This window comes from Triturus cristatus, chromosome 12, assembly GCF_964204655.1.
Source record: "Triturus cristatus chromosome 12, aTriCri1.1, whole genome shotgun sequence".
In the NCBI taxonomy this organism is placed as follows: Eukaryota; Metazoa; Chordata; class Amphibia; order Caudata; family Salamandridae; genus Triturus; species Triturus cristatus.
Window position 1 is genome coordinate 700,860,783 of NC_140595.1, and position 19,365 is coordinate 700,880,147.

The following is a 19,365-nucleotide window of genomic DNA, read 5'->3' on the forward strand; positions in this document are numbered from 1 at the left end:
GGTTGTAGGCCACACAATATCTTGCCCGAAAGTACTCTCTGTGCCTGTTAATTAAGGACTGTATAGATGCACAGTACACATTAATGCTCTGTCACACCCGAGGGACCCAAGTTTCTGCATAAGCAGTAATTAGAAGAAAGCATGCTAAAATGTGTGCTAGAGCTGCCTTGATGAATCCAGATGGATAATTAAAGTATCCCAAAACAAAAAGGCCTGGTTAAAAATAAAAACAAACGATTTAGAGTTATATTAAATATCATGTCTGGGCCTTTGTAGAAACTGAACAAATGGCCAGTATTTTAATTTGGGAAAGGTGGCAACCATAGTTGTTCCTGTGCTATAATCTTACCGTGAATGACACCCCAGCGTAATTTTGCAGAGGCCTCTGTATCAGTCTTGAGGCATTAGATAGAGTGTCACTTGAAGGGTAGCTCAGGTCTGACCATCTGATGTCGCCTGTCGGCATTTTGCAAGTAAATGCACAGGAATCTTTGATGTGTGCTAAACATTTTGATGGAGGATGACCCCCCCCCCCCCACCCCTCCAGCCCCCCCATCTGCACTGTGGGGCCAATAAAAACTCATTTGTGAAAAGAATTTCTTTTGGTAGCAAAAAGAGCATCACTTGAGAGCAATGAAAGCTCTAGGTCCATAGCTTCCAAGGTGTCAGTTGCTTATGTGTGACATTTTCATAATTTCATTGTGATTATGAGTGACCCTCAATGACTATGAGTGACACTTTATCATGAGCAAAATCAACCATGGAAACAGATAAACATTACAAATGACCTCCATTTGCGCAAGAAAATGCTCTAAAAAGATCTTGAAACTGTTGCCTGGACCCTGAAAGGGAGAGGCACTATGCTACTGCTGCCTTGGAAGCTGCTCCTACTGCAAAACAGCGCCCACACTCTACCCACACTCTACACAATTTTACACTTGTTCTGACCACTGCAACTGCTTGCAGAACTACAGACAAATTACATCATTGAACAAAGTAAATTTACCAGACCACGTTTGGGTATGGAATACCTTATAGCAACTTAGATTTGAAATCCATCCATTTTCTTCATCTTAAACATTGTTTTATAGTACATGATCTCGCTCCAAACGCAACAAGCATTGGCATAGCAAATAGGTCTCATGTTTGGGACCTTATAAGTGTTTAGTTAACCAACAGCAACAGCATCAACTGTTGCATGGCTAAACACTTATAAGGCCCCAAAGGCGAGATCTATTGGCTATGCTTATTGCTGTTGTGCACTGCTGAGGGGAGTGCCTTTTTGCGGTGGGGTGTCACTGGACACGGCAGTGTGTGCAGCGCTCTGAAGAGACCACCGCCGAGCGGCTTTTTGCTGTGGGGCACTTCTGAAGGGTACCAAATGCCGCTGGATGCGTGTGTGTGTGTGTGACACTACGAAGAGACCACCGCAGGGAGCGTTTTTGTATTGGGGTGCTGCTGAGGGGAGGCATATGCCGCTGGATGCTGCGCTGTGTGTGACACCCCGAAGAGACCACCGTCGAGGGCATTTTTGCTGCGGAGGGCTACTTTGGGGTAGAATGGTGCTGTGATCAGCGTGGCCGTCTGCTTTCTGGTTTGTGGGAAGTATCAGGAGTGCATGTGGAAAGGTGTATGTTGTCAAGAAGATTAAAACTTCCTTGGGATGGAGAGAACAGCGGGCTTTGGGAATTGTATTGGACGCCAACCATCCTGATCTAGTGATGCGGACTACACAACCAGATGTAGAACCAGCATTGGCCACGAAAGTCATCGCGATCACGATCGCTGTGAAAGAGAAAGTGATCGCGATGACACGCTAAAACACGCAAGGGATGCACGCACAAGCGCGCGTGCTTGTTGCGCGTGCTAGCAAGCTGGCTAAAAAGCTGGGGGGGGAAATGCTACCGCTGGCCACAGCTTCCGCGATCCCGCGCACATACACTGCAAGCTGTAGCCGGCGGTAGCATTTTTTGAAGCCCTACTTACTTAAGGTCTGGCCAGACCAGCGCTAGCGCTTGGTCAGGCGAGACCTAAAAAATCACTTACCAACTGATGGGAAAAATGCTGACGCTATTATAGTATTTTGTAAGCTTGGACAGGGTGTTATAAGGAGCAATGATTTTACACTGTCGGTCAGTGAATCATCCACTCCTTCCCTTTCCAACAATAATCTAATTCTGTACATACTCTCTTCAGAATTACTAGTTTAATTGGAACTGTTTATGTGATGTTAATTGGCAAGAGAGCAATGTCTGATGCTAACCATTTAACTACCACGATTGTACAATGCGAGCACCACATAAATGCAAGGAGCCGCACGACGCCTCAAAATCCAACAAAGGCCATTAGTAGAATAGAAGCAGTGATTCATCCAGTGGACTGGAGAGTGGAGCAAAGAGGCCCTTTAGGCCTTGCAAGGGGTAAGGAAAGTGTAATATAAAAAGCAATATATTAAAATACACCAGGCATCCTCAAGAGACAGTCTAAGGAGGCAGTGAAGATTTTGTGACTGAAAGAATTTTATTTTCTGGCAGTCTTGCATTGGAGATGTGGTTTAGGGGAGGGAATAAAGGCGTTGATGAAAAGTTAGAAAATCTGTTTTTTTTTTTTACTAAAAACGTTTTCTTCTAAATTAACCTATCAGAAGGTTTTCTAGAGTGATGTCAATCATGTGGCATTGCATTACACCTTATGAACTTCAGTTCCCTTGGAAAGGTCACTTGAGAGGTAAATGAGGTTAAACAATATACTGCATGTTGCCCTGTATTTGGGTTGAAGGTAAATGGGATGCGGTGCTCACAGCCCACTTGCTTTGCCCGGGCATGAGCACAGACAGGATGTAGGTGGCATTGTTGTGGGTGATGAGGGTGCCAGCACTCCTGGAGACCATCTGCTGCTGCCTGTAGTGCTCTGTGGTCCCTTCTGCCTCTGCGTGCCGTGACGAGTCTGCCTGGGCTGCTGCTGAGGCTCTGTGGGTGGTCTCACAGCTGATCGAGGCGATCCTGCCAGGTGAACGCGCAGCATCCCTGGCAACGTAACAGTAACCAGTGCCGTCACCATCCCTTCCTGCTTCACATCACCTGCAGCCCATACCATAGAAACAGAGAAAGGACTACTATGACAACAGCACTGTACCGAAGTGCTGTCTCATTTCTGGTGCAGTTCAGCCAGCCAGCTACTGAGGCACTGTCCAGCGCAGCCTGGGAGACAGACGAGAGCAAACTGAGCTGTAACAACAAGTTCAGTAGTGTCCCAATGCTCTAAATTATGATATGGGAGATAAATACCTGAGTGTCAGTGACAGTCTGACAATTACTAGAGAATGTCGTGGTAACACTGTTCTAAATTGGTCAACAAAAAGAGATTTTACTTGGTTGCAATCCGTTATGTTTGATGTATAAGCCAGAGCATGCTGTATCCAAAAATCTAATTTAAAGGACATTTTTAGGGAATGTGAACACACTGAAGTACGGCTAAAGTGAGCGCGCCCGGCACGTTACACAAAGCGCAATGAGAGACTTTAAAAAAAGAGTATAGCGTGAATTTGAATTTGAATTTTTAAAAATTTATAAAGCGCACGTTCACAATGCAGTTTCATGGCGCTAGAGGGATTCCTGGGCAAGAAGAGTGCGGAGGACTATATGCTGAAGGCCTGCTTGAACAGGAAAGTCTTGAGGGCCTTGCGGAACTCCATGTAGGAGGGGGAAAGTCTGATATAAAAAGGGAGGGTGTTCCAGAAAGTGGGCGCAAGCACCGTAAATTTCTGGCCTCCTGATCTTTGCTTCTTGAAGCGAGGAATGACTAATTGGGATTTGGTGGATGAACGAAGAACTCTGGAAGGGCAATAGTTGATAATAGCAGAATTTATAAAGGCAGGGGCCGTGATCCTCAACTACCAAGACAGGTAGAGACGCTGTAAAACACAAAGAAACTGACCTCAGGGCCATCTGTGGCCGGTGCATCTGTTTCCGCACTGATTACTGTACGCAACTAGTCAGAATCTGAATGATTCATGCAAAGGAATGATAGCTCAATTTCAAAACCCGGGGCGGTGCTCCTGGTTGAAAGCGAGGCTTGGAGAACGATGCGTACCAAGTCTTGTGTAAGAAAATTTAATGTGCATCCAGAATGAAACAGAAACCAGATGAAAGACACTGCATCAGATGGCGAAAAATGTTGACAAACTAATTAAGCCTCCCAACAGACATGCCAGCACTGTAAAAGTAATAACAGGCACAGCGCAAGTATTGTGCAGCTAAAAACCTTAAACAAACAATTAGTTCCAGAAAAACAGATGGAAACAGTACTTTGGTTCTGGGAAAATGATATGAAAAGCATACAATGAACAACATAGGAACAACAGGAAACAGTATGCTACAGCCAATAGAAGCAGAGGAAAAGTAAGTGGTGCGCACAGGAACCAATGAAAGACAAGGGAGGGAGATGTAAGCCCCTTTTAAGATTTATATTAAATACAGTAGATTTTACAAGCAGGCGAAACCTAAAAAGCGAATCACTGCCGGCCTTTACAGGCTTCCTCCCAGCTTAGTAGGCACGGGGAATACACAGATCAGCAGGAGCTAGACCTACTGTTTGAAAATAGGGGAGCTCAGATGACCTCTGCTGGCTCTCTCTCAGTTCAACGAGCTGTGAAATTGCAGAGAGCAGTAGGGGTTAGGGTTTGAAAACAGAGCCAAGCTAGCCTCGACGGGCTCCTACCCAACTGAGTAAGAGCAGGGAGTACAAAGTGCAGCTAGTTCCATAGGATATAAAAATGAAACAGCTTGATGCTCTAGACACCCATCTAGCTCCATAGTCTCAGGAAGTAGGCACACGTTCTGTAAAAAGGGAGCTCTGCTGGCCTCTACAGGCTCCCACCTAGCTCAGTGGGCACAGGAACTATAGACTGCATCAGGGTCTACTGGTTGAAAATTTAGCCCAGCAGGTCTACAATATCCCACCCAGCTCAAAAGGAGCAGGGACCACAGAGGGCAGCAGAGTCTATTCGTTGAAAATAGTGCTCAGCCAGTATTTCTCACCCAGCTCAGTAGACACAGGGAATGCAGAGGGCACAGAGCCTATTGTCTGAAAATAGTAGAGCCCAGCCAGTCTCTCTCCCAGCTCAGTAGGCACAGGGAATACAGAAGGCACAACGCCAACTGGCTGGAAATAGTAGAGCCCAGTCGGTCTCTCGCCCAGCTCAGTAGACACAGGGAATGCAGAGGGCACAGAGCCTCTGTGTGGAAACAGTAGAGCCCAGCCAGGTTCTCACCCCGCTCAGTAGATACAGGAAAGACAGAGGGCACAGAGCCTACTGGCTGGAAATAGTAGAGCCCAGCCAGTCTCTCACCCAGCTCAGTAGGCACAGGGCATACAGAGAGCACAAAGCATACTGGCTGAAAACAGTAGAGCCCAGTCGGTCTCTCACCCAGCTTAGTAGACACAGAGAATACAGAGGGGAAACATTGTAAATAATCTAGGGCAACTTCAAAACAATGAAAATATCAGAACATGTCAAATACAAATAGTGACACTAGTGTTTAGAAAAATACAAAACAATTTATTCAAAATTCATAATTCTATCTTAAATATAAAAACATAATAGATCAAGTCTTACAGAGACCATGATTTGTACAACATCCTAACTACACACATCCATCACACCTTCATACTACACTCTATTATTCATATCAATATTTATAATCTGTTTGATAATAATACGAATCACAGATAAGCCAAAGTTGATATAACGAAACATCTAATTGAACACATGATTATTAGGGTGGTTTCCATATTATCTCTACGTGCGTTTCGGCAGAAAACTGCCTTCCTCAGGAGTTCCACCACCGAATGTTGTGCTCTACAACGACAATATATACATAGCAATAAGAATATGCAAACTAGTGTCACTATTATATACAGTGATGTTTATTCACTCTGTTTTACCTACAAGCAAATACATAAATAAATAGACGCTCACATCTATTTAATAGTTAAAAAAAACTTTACATGTATACATATAATATCAACGGAGTAGCATGAATGAAAAAGCCAAATAAGTGAATAATGCCCAAAAGAAATATGACCAACCAATGAAAAAATGTCCAAATAGATTTAAAAGAACAGCGGTCTTGTGCACAGCTACCAAGCATAGTGAAGATAATAATGACTGCTTGGTGGACATTTCAGGGTCAGACATCCAAAGTAATTGGGGGGATCACACTCTAATTGACCTGGAATTTTTTCATATTATTTATCCTCCATCCTCATCTTTTGAAATACATTTTGGTAAGTCAGCTTTTACTACCCCTTGAATGTTTGTGCTGCTTTTCAGCATATATCACATATCTATCACATATATATCTTTGAAAGTCATGATAGATGATATGTTTAACAGGTAGGATTAGTGAGTTCAAGATCTCAGACAATATACTGGATTGAACACTTTCAGCGGTATCATATATTCAGGCATACTGTATTCTTTGTCATTCTTTCACAAGTCTATAATCAGTGTCTGTCCTACACACTTTCAAATTAAATGTTTGTGTTTTTTTATATTAGACGCTCACATCTATATAATAGTTAAAAAAGCCTTACATGTATACATATATTTATTTATGTATTTGCTTGTAGGTAAAACAGAATGAATAAACATCACTGTATATAATAGTGACACTAGTTTGTATATTCTTATTGTGATGTATATATTGTCGTTACAGAGCACAACATTCGGTGGTGGAACTCCTGATGAAGGCAGTGTTCTGCTGAAACGCGCGTAGAGATAATCTGGAATCCACCCTAATAATCATGTGTTCAGTTAGATGTTTCGTTATATCAACTTTGGCTTATCTGTGATTCGTATTATTATCAAACAGATTATATATATTGATATGAATATTAGAATGTAGTATGAAGGTGTGATGAATGTGTGTAGTTGGGATGTTGTACAAATCATGGTCTGTGTAAGACTAGATCTATTATGTTATTATATTTAAAATAGAATTATGAATTTTGAATAAATTGTTTTGTATTTTTCTAAACACTAGTGTCACTATTGTTATTTGACATTTTCTGATATGTTCATTGTTTTGAAGTTGCCCTAGATTATTTACAATATGTATTTCCCTGTCTAGGTGAACTTCACATTAGTACCAGGGGGCCCCTTTTCTTTGCAGTTACAGAGGGCACAAAGCCTACTGGCTGAAAATAGTAGAGCCCAGTCGGTCTCTCACCCAGCTCAGTGGAAACAGGGAATACAGAGGACACAGAGCCTACTGCGGGGAAACAGTAGAGCCCAGCCAGGCTTTCGCCCAGGTCAGTAGGCACAGGGAATACAGAGGGCAAACAGCCTAGTAGCCTAAAATAGTAGAGTCCAGCCAGGCTCACGTCCAGCTCAGTAGGCACGGGGAATACAGAGGGCACAGAACCTACTGGCTGGAAATAATAGAGTCCAGTCAGGCTTTTGCCCAGCACAGTAAGCACAGATAATACAGAGTGCAATAGGATCTGCTAGCTGAAATTAGTAGCTTCCAGCCAGGCTCACGCCTAGCTCAGTAGACATTGGGACTACAGAAGGCACAGAACGTACTGGCTGGAAAATAGTAGAGCCCAGTGGGTCTCTCGCCCAGCTCAGTAGACACAGGCAATACAGAGGGCATGGAGCCTACTATCTGCAAAGAGTAGAGCCCAGCCAGGCACTCACTAAGCTGAGTAGGCACAGGGAATACAGAAGGCAAAGTTGAAAATAGTAGAGTCCAGCCACGCTCATGCCCAGCTCAGTAGGCACAGGGAATACAAAGGGCACGGAGCCTACTGGCTGAAAATAGTCCAACCAGGCTCTTGCCCAGCTCTGTAGGCTCAGGCAACAGAGGGCAAAGAGTATACTGGCTAAAGATAGTAGAGCCCAGACAGTCTCTCACCCAGCTCAGTAAGCACAGATAATACAGAGTGCTATAGGATCTACTGGCTGAAAATAGTAGACTCTAGCCAGGCTCACGCCTAGCTCAGTAGGCATGGGGAATACAGAGGGCACAGAACCTACTGGCTGAAAATAGCAGAGTCCAGGCAGTCTCCATTGGCTCAACCCAGCTCATTAGGAGCAGAGAGCACAGAGTGTATCGGGAAGCTGTAGCTTAAAATAGGGTAGCCCAGCTGGCCTCTACAGGCTTCTTCCTAGCTAGGTAGTCGCAGGAAGTGCAATAGATTACTCCAGTAACTAAAAAAGGGGCCATTAAAGACAGAAATTATTTTCACACGTGTGACATAAAATTCACAAACTCCGGATTTTACCAGTTGAACCTGATGCTTAACCTTGTGCTTTGTATACAAGAATCTATCTGGCCGTGGAGGTTTATTTGTCATACATAACCTCCCCCTTACTCAGATACTGGTTGTAGGAAGTTTGTGAGAGTGTGTATGTGTTTGAATGGTTGTGAATTTATTTTAGTCAGTCAAGGGGTTGTTGTATTTCTTTAACTGTATATGTGAACTGGTATTATGTACTTTTTTTGTATAAATCTGCATGAATAGCCTTTTCCTATTTGTGAAAAAATATATGGAATGTAAAAATAAAAATGAAAAAGAAACACTATAAGCTTTACAAAGCAATGAAATAATAAATGTAATGAAAATTGAAACGTTATTTGTCACTGTTGTGTTTATATGTATTAGGTGGCCCAAGTGAGATTAGGGTCTTTTGATATAAGGAATACATAGGCTACGAGGGAGCATATATTTTGTATGTTTTTTGGTTTTCTCCCCTCTTCTCCCTAGCCTGAAAGTATCACCTTTAGAGGGGGTTCCCTATATTGCAGCAACCCTGAAAAAAATTGTGCACCACGTCGTGAGTTTTGACAATATTTTACAGTTGGAAATTTTGCACTATCGATCGTAAAGACCTAGATCAATTTCATTATATTTGAGAATGTAGATTTTGGAACTTTGAACCCAATTCACAAAAAATAACAAACTACATGCAAAGATTTATGTGACAACTGATGATGGAATCTGGACTCTCCTGTGCAGAAATCTATGCATTGTAGATTTAATTATACAGGCAATGCAGCTCTCTGTACACATGCACTTTTTTTTCCCTTCACGGGCTGAACATTTTTTCACAAGTAGAAGCCTCTTCCCCTCAATCTACATCAATTCTGGGTTTGATTCCTTCCCATTATCGTCCTGGAAGGGGAGTTTTCTCCATACCTTGGCTCTGTCAAATTGCCAACCATTTCCAGCATTGAGAAAAGTTGGACTGGAGTTTGTGAGTGCCCATAAACGTACATGTTTGTGGGTATTCACAGATTTACATGAAGGGCTCCGCCTTGTATTACCCACAGCCCACCTGTGCGTGGGATTTACGAATGCAGATTTATCCATACTTATGGCGGACAAAAATGCAGCTTTAAATCAATATATGCCTGCCAGGAATTGTTTTGTGGATTGCTGGTAGGCGCAAATGGAAATATTTGGAGGTACCTCAACAGCCGCAGACATTTCCACAAACTGTCCGGACACCTCCACTCGGCCGGACACTTACCTGCACACCTACTCAGCATACACAGTAGCAGAGCAGCAGGTTGCGCCTTTTCTTACATCTCCCCCAAAGCGTGGAACAACTTCCCACAGCACATCAGAGCTTCCTCATGGCTTCTTGAGTTCTGCAAGAAGCTGAAGACTTGGCTTTTCGAATAACCTCCAGGGAGTCCTCCGCCTACCATCCAGCTAAGCTCCTGGATACCCTCACCGGTGATTAGTGCACTATACAAATCGACGTTTACGGCTAAAAATTATTTTGTGAATCGGGCCCTGTGTTTTTAGGGTCGAGCCTGCAAATGCATGCGTCTCGCTGCAAGTCTCTGTTGTGTTCAGTAAAGGACTTGGAGCCCGCCTGTGAATTACTATTTGTTGTCTTCACGCCACTCTTATTTACTGTCTCTGTAAGTGGCCAGTGCAGCCGAAACGTAACTTCCGACACTGGCTGTGCAGCCGGGACTAAGCGCAGAATAATTAAAGTCTCATCTGTGCCCAATTTAAAATGATGTATTAATTGTATCATAATATATATCGATATTAAGGAATGCTGACTTTAATGTATGTTGTTTTATTCTGCTCAATAAAAACAAATTAAAAAAAAAAGTTTAATCTGTGCCCATCTGACGTAATTGAGGTACTATTTGATGCCCTCCCCCCGCTGCACCGTCCATAGCGCTTGCATGTATTTCAGATCGGCTTTGGCGGAAGAGGTGAATATTCGTGCATGGTGCTAGAGTCCAATCTTGCCATATAATAATGTACTATCCCGTTTTCTTTATTAAAAGTGAAGAGGTTAGCCTTCGACAATTGTCTAATTTTTGTTTTTACCGGAGCATTTCCAGCACAGAGGTGATTGTTGAGTAAATAGAACGGTCCTGGAAAAATATGCAGCGTCTAACCGTTACCTCTGCTTGATATCCGAGCCCTGTCAGTTTTGTGGCATCTTTAGTCTAATTCTGGATGTGCCAGGAAGACGCATAAACAAAAGCAGAGCTGCCGTTTCCCGATAATATACTGGAATGTCTGTCTCAGGAAAAATAATTTTTTCTCATCAGGGGCCTCATGTAGGAAGCCAAATACCGGTCGGTAACGGCCAAAACCGATTCATAATTTCCGATTTCTTCCGATTCGGTAAACTTTACCGAATCATTACCTACATCACATTTACCGATTCATAAATACCGAATCGGTAAAATTCGGTATTTATTAATCGGTAAATGTGAGGCTACCTACATATGGCCCCAGATCTTTAATATAATGCTTAGGGAAAAGGAATTAAAAGGAGGACTGGACAACAATGATGCTCATTAGAATCTTGAACAGGTTTTCAACTTGAGAGTGAATACAATTTTAGCAGGTAAAATTGGCCTAAAACACAGTGCTGATAAGGATTGGTACGTAGGCTAAGCACCTAATGCCGTGATCTCTGTGTACAGACATATGGTTCTTCACCCGCCGAGTCCCAGCGCTGGAGCCTTGATCTACAGGGACCTCTAGTAACATCCTGTGGTAGTGCACAGTGAACCCAGCACTAGAGCCTTGCTCTACAGGGACCTCTAGTAACATCCTGTGGTAGTGCAGGAGTGAACCCAGCACTAGAGCCTGGCTCTACAGGAGCTCTAGTAACGGCCTGTGGGAGTACACGAGTGAACCCAGCACTGGAGCCTGGCTCTACAGGGACCTCTAGTAACATCCTGTGGTAGTGCACTAGTGAACCCAGCACTAGAGCCTTGCTCTACAGGGACCTCTAGTAACATCCTGTGGGAGTGCACGAGTGAACCCAGCACTGGAGCCTGGCTCTACAGGGACCTCTAGTAACATCCTGTGGTAGTGCAGGAGTGAACCCAGCACTAGAGCCTGGCTCTACAGGAGCTCTAGTAACGGCCTGTGCGAGTGCACGAGTGAACCAAACACTAGAGCCTGGCTCTAAAGGGACCTCTAGTAACATCCTGTGGGAGTGCACGAGTGAACCCAGCACTGGAGCCTGGCTCTACAGGGACCTCTAGTAACATCCTGTGGTAGTGCACGAGTGAACCCAGCACTAGAGCCTGGCTCTACAGGAGCTCTAGTAACGTCCTGTGGTAGTGCACAAGTGAACCCAGCACTAGAGCCTGGCTCTACGGGGACTTCAAGTAACATCCTGTGGTAGTGCACGAGTGAACCCAGCACTAGAGACTGGCTCTACAGGGACCTCTAGTAACATCCTGTGGGAGTGCACGAGTGAACCCAGCACTGGAGCCTAGCTCTACAGGGACCTCTAGTAACATCCTGTGGTAGTGCACGAGTGAACCCCGCACTAGAGCCTTGCTCTACAGGGACCTCTAGTAACATCCTGTGGTAGTGCACGAGTGAACCCAGCACTAGAGCCTGGCTCTACAGGAGCTCTAGTAACGGCCTGTGGGAGTGCACGAGTGAACCCAGCACTAGAGCCTGGCTCTACAGGAGCTCTAGTAACGGCCTGTGGGAGTGCAAAGTTTAGTAAATCTGGGCCCATATTTAACAATGCTGTCATCATCTGGGAATTACTGGGTACTCTAACTACAAGATCTGTCTGCACATTTCCTCCATTGTCTAAAAGGGCTGTCAGAAAAGACCCTCACGCAGCCATACACTGAGAAAACTAAGGCTCTCTGTCCAGTGTTGTTGGGACTTTCAATGTGTGTGTGTGTGTGTGTAGTTACTACTAAGACATCTCAAAAATCACACATAATGCATATCTCTTCTTAATTGCTGCTTACATATGTATTTAGGTATTGTGGGCCTTATTTACTACAAAATGACGCTGAGCTGCATAATTTGAAAAGCACAGGGATGCGTCATATTAAAATCAGTACGAAGCAGTCATGTGCTTTCCCCTGCGCTGTCGCACAATTGGCTGCTGTGCGCCAGCACAGGCGCCCTTACATCATGTTGCAAGAGGGCCTGCATTGCGGGATGACTGTTTTGTGCCTGCACAAAAAGAATCATTGATGGCATTTTAAACAAGCCTTTGCAATACAGTAGGTCTCGCATTACTGAAAGATTGAGCTAATGGTGTTGTATTATTATTTGCAAACCCATTAGCTCACACTTTCAGTAATGTGAGACCTATTGCATTGCAAACGCTTGTTATCTCCTGCTATGCAGCGTAGTTTCCTCGTAATGCTGCTCCAACGCTGACAAGATTTAACTAACGGGGCTCTTTGTCCTGATGTTTTGAACAGTAATAAGTACAAACCTTTTCTTTTGCTTGGATGTTTTGCCAGACATTGCTTTTGGCCAGATCACAAAATTGCATCGCAGGCTACTCACCTCTGGGCGCGGGCAATTTTGCACCAGTATTGAAACGACGTTTGCACTGACCACCTGGGGCACAATGACTACTATGCACCGGACAGTCGATGTAAATGTAGTTTTTGTACAGCTCCTTGTTTCTTAGAGCCCTTCAAAACTGCGCAGCACCGGTGCGAACATGCCTAGAACTGGTCACGTGACATGCACTATTGTCTTTCTGTTTTACTTGCGCGCAAGGATTCTACACACAGGAGGGCGTAAAAAGTTGGCGACGGTGCAGAATAAGACGGATATATTTTTAAAATAATATGCCTGGGAGGTGGGGATCGGCTGCAGAGGACGCTAAAATTCCTCTGGGTATCTTTAGCCTAAAATGGCCTGGCTGGTGCAGGACATGACCGCAGCATGACACCACACCAGAGTTTCCAGAAGGCTACTGAAAGCCTCTGTTATGCTGTCGACATCACCTTGACCCCAAAAGGGATTCGTATTATTTTGTAAGGAAGTTCTAATTATTGAATTGCTGTATTATTGAAATGACTGACTGCTCATCACGAATTTGAAATAATTGCATGAATTTGGAACAGAAAATACTTTCTTTACAAATACAACATGTCATAATTCACTTATTTGGAATGTTATTTTTTCTTATTTTTTATTGATATCTTAAGTGGAATTGAATCCCGGTATTATGTTGACATATTTCAGTTGATTTCCAAAATATTTTTCGGGTGTTTGGTGATTTTATACTGAGTTCCTGAATTACTGAGGTGAGATTTTTTTCTCCCCTTTAGAATCTAGTTATCGACTAATCAGTAGCCCGAATTAGTAAAGTGGTTAACAGACAGTGCATGGCTCCTTTGTGAACTGAATTACTTTTCTTACATTTTTATGCTCAGTATCATTACAGCACAAGGATACATCTGACACGGTTTTCTTCAAACTTGACACCGCATTAGGGAGACCCAATATGGAATAGGCAAGTTTGTCTATGAATTTTAAAAAAAGCATTGCTTCAGCCATAAAAATTGTACATGTAATTCAACTCACTAGAATCCCCAACACTCTACCTGGAGCACAATAACTTTCTGTAGGTGACTGGAAATCTGGGTAACTTGAAACGTTTGTATGTTTATGCAGAGAATAAAAGGTTTCTGCAGTGTCCAACTTCCTCAGGGCTGTGTTGAAGGTGAGCCCTAGCCTCAGCATTGCATTTATAACATACAAGATTCAGTTCACACTAAACACAGCAAGGAAGCACCACCTGATCATGAGGGGATCTTACCTGAGGGTGCCTGTAGAGTCCCAAGACCCTGGCCATAAGCAGGCAGGTTGCAGACAGGGAATCGCCAATGATGACAGGCACTGGGAGTCGCGCTTGGCACTGGTAGTTGGGCACTGGCTCTCGCTGCCCTGATAGCATCCACATGGTGCCCTGAAGTGCCCGGGCTTCGGCAGAGCAGGAGTCATACATTTGAAGCCCCAGGGTGATGTTCGGAAGTAGGTGCTGGTTCCTGTTCACGTCTTCAATGCTGAAAATCATGGATTGGTACCAGCGGAAAGCTCGAAACCGGAATCTGGGAGAGAATTAGGATTTAGATGTTTTTTTGACCTCTGAGTAAGGAGGAAGAAATGCAACAAGTTGATTATTTTCATTCCCGTGGAGCGATTTGCCACTGACCCTCAGATTTGCTAAAGGACCATAGCATTGCCTTCCAGAATCAAGTGCTGTTTGAGGGTCAAGATCCCGGTACAGCTCTTGTAGACCCCAGTTGTGCCCTACATCGTTGATTTTTTTGCCCTGGTACTCCCACAGATCTCCACCAATGCACTTCAGGTGGACTCTGAAACACGCCTACTATCTGAGTACAAAGATCTTTGTGCAAGACTGCTGATGCACCTCAATCCTGCTAGCAGCACCCACTGCTGTTCCAGCACTTTGAAATAGAAACAGCAGGGTTAACGCGCCACCTTTCGGAGCTGATATAATGTTACTGTTGCAGCACAGGACCCACACTCTGGGTTGCCCACTCATTTTATTGTCAACGTGTCACTCCCCCGATGTTCTTATACTAGGACCTGTGCACATCATCACTAATGAACCTCAACAATGACATATGTCTTCCACTTCCCTACAACTTGGGTGCCCCACCCATAGATCTGCAATAAACCTTAGACCTGACCTGGGCACCCCCTACATTTCCAAAACAGTTCTCTCAAAACATCTCCACAATGACTTGCACCATTGTTGCGGTGTCAGTACAAGTTTCCACACACAAGTACGGTACTGCATCTGTGCATTTACTAACAGCCTTCATCACTGTTCAAGCAGTGGAACAATCACACAGATTCACCGGTTACTTTCAGTTCTTAGCTGCACCCCCTGCTAATCTAGGACTGTGAAGCAGACTTTTTAAGTGTGAAAGAACCTTTTCTCACTCTCTCTACTCCGCCACCCCATGATCCCGCTCCCTTCTCATCCAGCCTTACGTGTTACAGTATTTTGGTGCTGGGGGCCCCCTGAATTCACTCAGAGGGAAGATGTTGTTGTAGAAGATTGGGAAGACCCCTCCAAGAATGACATCTCCACCCCTGGATAGACTGCTGCCGATGTCGCTGCGCAGGTGGCACTCTGGATGTGCCCCGGAGACAGGTAGGGGGAGGCTTAGAAGAACAGCCACACAGATCACCACAGCTTTCTTGGGCATCTGGCTGTCCGCCATTTCTGGGTCGATCAAGACGAACAGCGGGACAAGTATCCTGGTCAGCAGACACAGAAAATCACCTATCGCCAATTAGCAGAAAAATCAGGGTCAACCATTGAGAAGCATGCTGTATCCAATTCAGGAAATACTTTAGAACCAATTGTCAGGAAATGCATCAGGGCAAAAGTCAGGAGAATCCCAGCACCGGCAATAGATTAATATTACACCATAGAAATTCAGGATATACTGGTTCAGGAGCCTTGATGAAGAGCCCTTTAGCAATTAGCAATCAAATTTAACATTTAAATTGTTTTATTCTGATGATATGCGACCCTTTCTTCAGTTTTATCTGCTGTGCATTAGCTTTTCAGGTAGGATCAAGGTCAATTATGGAAGCGCTCACACACCTGCACTTTTCCCTGTGTATTCTTCAATTAGTCACTCACTGAAGTGACTTTATTCTGGTAATATGCGACCCTTTCTTCAGTTGTATCTGCAGTGTATTAGCTTTTAAGTAGTATTAAGGCTAATTGTGTTACACTGAAGTTATCAGGACATTTAATGAACTTACCTTATGTTTTAGCATGCGCTTGTTCTTTTAATTAATTGTGCACTGGTCAATACTGTGGGCTCATGCAATGGCTTCTAACTAATTAAAATAATGATTAATAAACTTAAACTCGTTCATCAAATGTTCAGACGCCTAATTTTCTGACCAAACCTAACAAATATTTAATGGTCAGCTATAAAATAGTTCTCGACGAAGGGGAAACAGGTTCCAACATATTTTTGGAAACATCAGAAAATAAACAACACAAGGCCATTTTTTAATTGAATACTGGAGACTAAGTCACCATCAAATGTCAAGCATCATTACACTGCCGTCTCCGTGGCAGTATTTCCAACCTTATAAAACGGGTTAGGCCTCCAGCTAATGGGAAATATTTCACCTCTAAATGTGTGCAACTGTGAGCCAGCTGCACAAGAGAAGCTCCCTCGTGAATACTGTTTACATGTTCTTTGTGAAAAACCAGTTTTTTTAAAATCGAAATTGGCGAGATATTAAATTGAGACATAGTCACAAAATCAAGAAGAAAATCTTACCTGTCGGTAACCTGCACCAGAGAGTCCCAGCAGATTGTTTCCAGCCAAGCCAGGGATCTTAAATAGATGTATTTATTAGTAACCACCCGGTTTCAGGAAGTTCCCATCATCCCCAACCTAACACAGAGTTTGGGGTGCTTGATGAGGAGTTGGAGTTCACCTGACGCTGCACATCTCTGGAAATCTTACAGAGGGAAATGTGAACCCCTCGAAGGTGAGAGGCAGACGTGATGACCCCGAGAAACCATGAGGCATGTTCTAAAACACGAGCGGGTGACGGTTGTGATTGCAGAGTAGCATTTGAGCTTAAGGTACTTTTTTCCACTTTCTACATTTCAGAAATAAAATCTGCTCTGCAGCCTGTGTTTAGGGGGGATGCAAGTGTTATTGGAGATCAAATAATGACCCATAATCAATATGCTTTCAATTGCTGGATGGTAGGTACCTGGATAATTACTCTATGCTTGGTTTTGAAGGACATTATATCAGTCTCAAGAAAAGGTGGGACTTTACCTTGAGAATGAGATCTCAATTATTGTTCAGTTCTACTTATATTATTAACTAAGATTCATATTCCATGTTCTGAAAGGTTTCACTAGTCATCTTTTCGATGCCTGGCTTTTGCAGCAGCCTGTCAAATGAACAAATACCGCAGAATTTGGAACGCTCACCTGCTTGGTTTTGATGAAATGAGCGAATCTGCTGAACACCACAGAGAAGATTTAAATTTGAAAGCTCCTGTTTAGGTACACTGTGGTCCCTTCTCTGGAGAGAGGGGGGTTCTGTTCACAAGGTGCCTCATTTAAAAGCCAAGTTCATGAAGTGTTGCTTTACAGGTGTGAGATCTGCTGGCAGCAAAGCGCCATCAATGAGCCACATGGCGGACACCGCTGAGCTGGGATGTTGATGCTGGGCATCTGATTCTAGGTACAGAGAAATCAAAAGAACAGAGACATTTTGCCAGTGGTTCTAACGTCTTTCCAGAGGAGGATGGCTCTGAAATATATACAAACACTTACTTCCCTGAGCTTCATCCTTTGGGAGCAGAAATCAGAGCATATTCATGCCCTGTTATTATAAAATCGAAGACTGTTATTGTTTTAACTAGCAGTGCCAATTGGTATGAACACTCCCATCCTCCCCTATACCACTCCAGGGGCAGCTCACTGTTTCTCATGTCAGTGATAGAAATGCGAGGTCTAGGGGAGCCTAGGCTTCAAAGGTACCACCTGAAAGATGACCTTGTGTGGATACTCTGTCACCTACCCTGGGGTTTGCTGTAGGTCATGGGTGTGCATCCTAAGTCCAGGAGATCTGATGTATGAGATAAGATAAAAGCTAACCAGGCAGGATACAGATGTATGCATTGTATCTGCATTGAACTCCATTACATAGTCCATGGTTAGCCTGACACTGTGGCATAAATCTAGACTTTCCCAAGTTATGTTGGAGGAGTTTGATGTAGAACAACGGGAAACACTGGAGAAGAGCACCTTTAACAGCCCTCCCCTGTTTGTTCTCACTTTATATGCCCTTGTTTTTCATTACACTAATCTGGCCCTTAAGACCTCAAATCCTGTGCTACATAAAGTTGCTTGGTATACATGCCTCAAAATTCAGGCTGGCCAGATCTGTTAAGTTGTGACACCATGGCCTAATGTCCGACACGTGGGGTCACCACCTACCGGAAAGCAGCTAGATCACTGTCCATGCTGATAGGTCTGGAGGAGGGATCTCAAGTCAAACATTAACAAGAATCCTTTTAAGTTGTCAGACTTGACTATGCTTATATGGGATCTTACTCTTATAAGACTATTGCCCACATTGGTTGACAATATTGGGATCATAATTTGGATAGCATTTGTGTTTGAATTATAAACTCCTAAGAGGAAATTATGTCATAGAGATTTTATGGCATTTATAGAACACAATTATAGCCATAGGAGCAGTGGGCGCTATACATATAAATATTTTGGATTGTAACTCAATTGCTATAACTTCAACTTCCATATACATTCTGGGGGAATCAGCATGATAGAAAGACCCAAAATGGTGTCTTTTAATATTTTTTTAAGCTAAGGAATTTTGGAATTGTTCTTGTATATTCTGGGATGTGGGTCCACAGCCGGGTGGCTAGGCAAGAAGTGACTGTCTTTGCAGTCTTTGTTTTTTTTTTGTTTTTGGGATTTCCAGTGACAGTCCAATTCCTCATTGCTAATTCATCTCTCCCTGTAGTGTTGAGTTTTTGTTGCAGGGATCATAAACCTCCAGCTGTCGTCAGAAAATTGAACTTATTCCTGAACCTCCTCTGAACTCCTAAATTGGAGAAAATGAGAATTATTACCGACGGTGAACCACGTGTAGTTTGGAATCACAGTATCTTTGAGCATGAGAGTAAATGGTGATAAGTTGCTTTTGTACATCACCATTGATTGCCTGTCAGAGTGAATTTTATCTTTGTTAATTTGGGGATTTTGTGTTGCAGCGTATGCAGAGTCTGACTTTCAAAAAGGAGAACAGTACCATCTAAGTCTCAAATTCTTTCTAACATGACTGAGGGGATGAAACAAATGACTCGAAGGCAAAAAAAACAGCAAGGGTTTTTGTTCATTTTTTAAAGATAATATTATTGATGATTTTCTGTGCTGTTGAAAGAGTGAGATTTAGACGGTGTGAGAAAGCCCTGAGCCCTTCAATTGAATCTTTTTCTCTGGTTGATGAAGCTTTATAGGTGCTTGAGAGGTAAAAG

The 19,365-nt window shown here is 43.4% G+C and overlaps 1 protein-coding gene across 1 annotated transcript in view; it reads right to left on the reverse strand.

Moving 5' to 3' along the window:
• LOC146780138 (extracellular calcium-sensing receptor-like) overlaps positions 1-14,350 on the reverse strand; it is a 34,885-nt gene extending 20,535 nt beyond the window's left edge. The window contains exon 1 of the mRNA XM_085637123.1: positions 14,093-14,350. Coding sequence (XP_085493249.1) covers positions 14,093-14,350 — 258 coding nt within the window. The remainder of the gene's footprint in view (positions 1-14,092) is intronic.
• Positions 14,351-19,365: the final 5,015 nt, after the last annotated feature.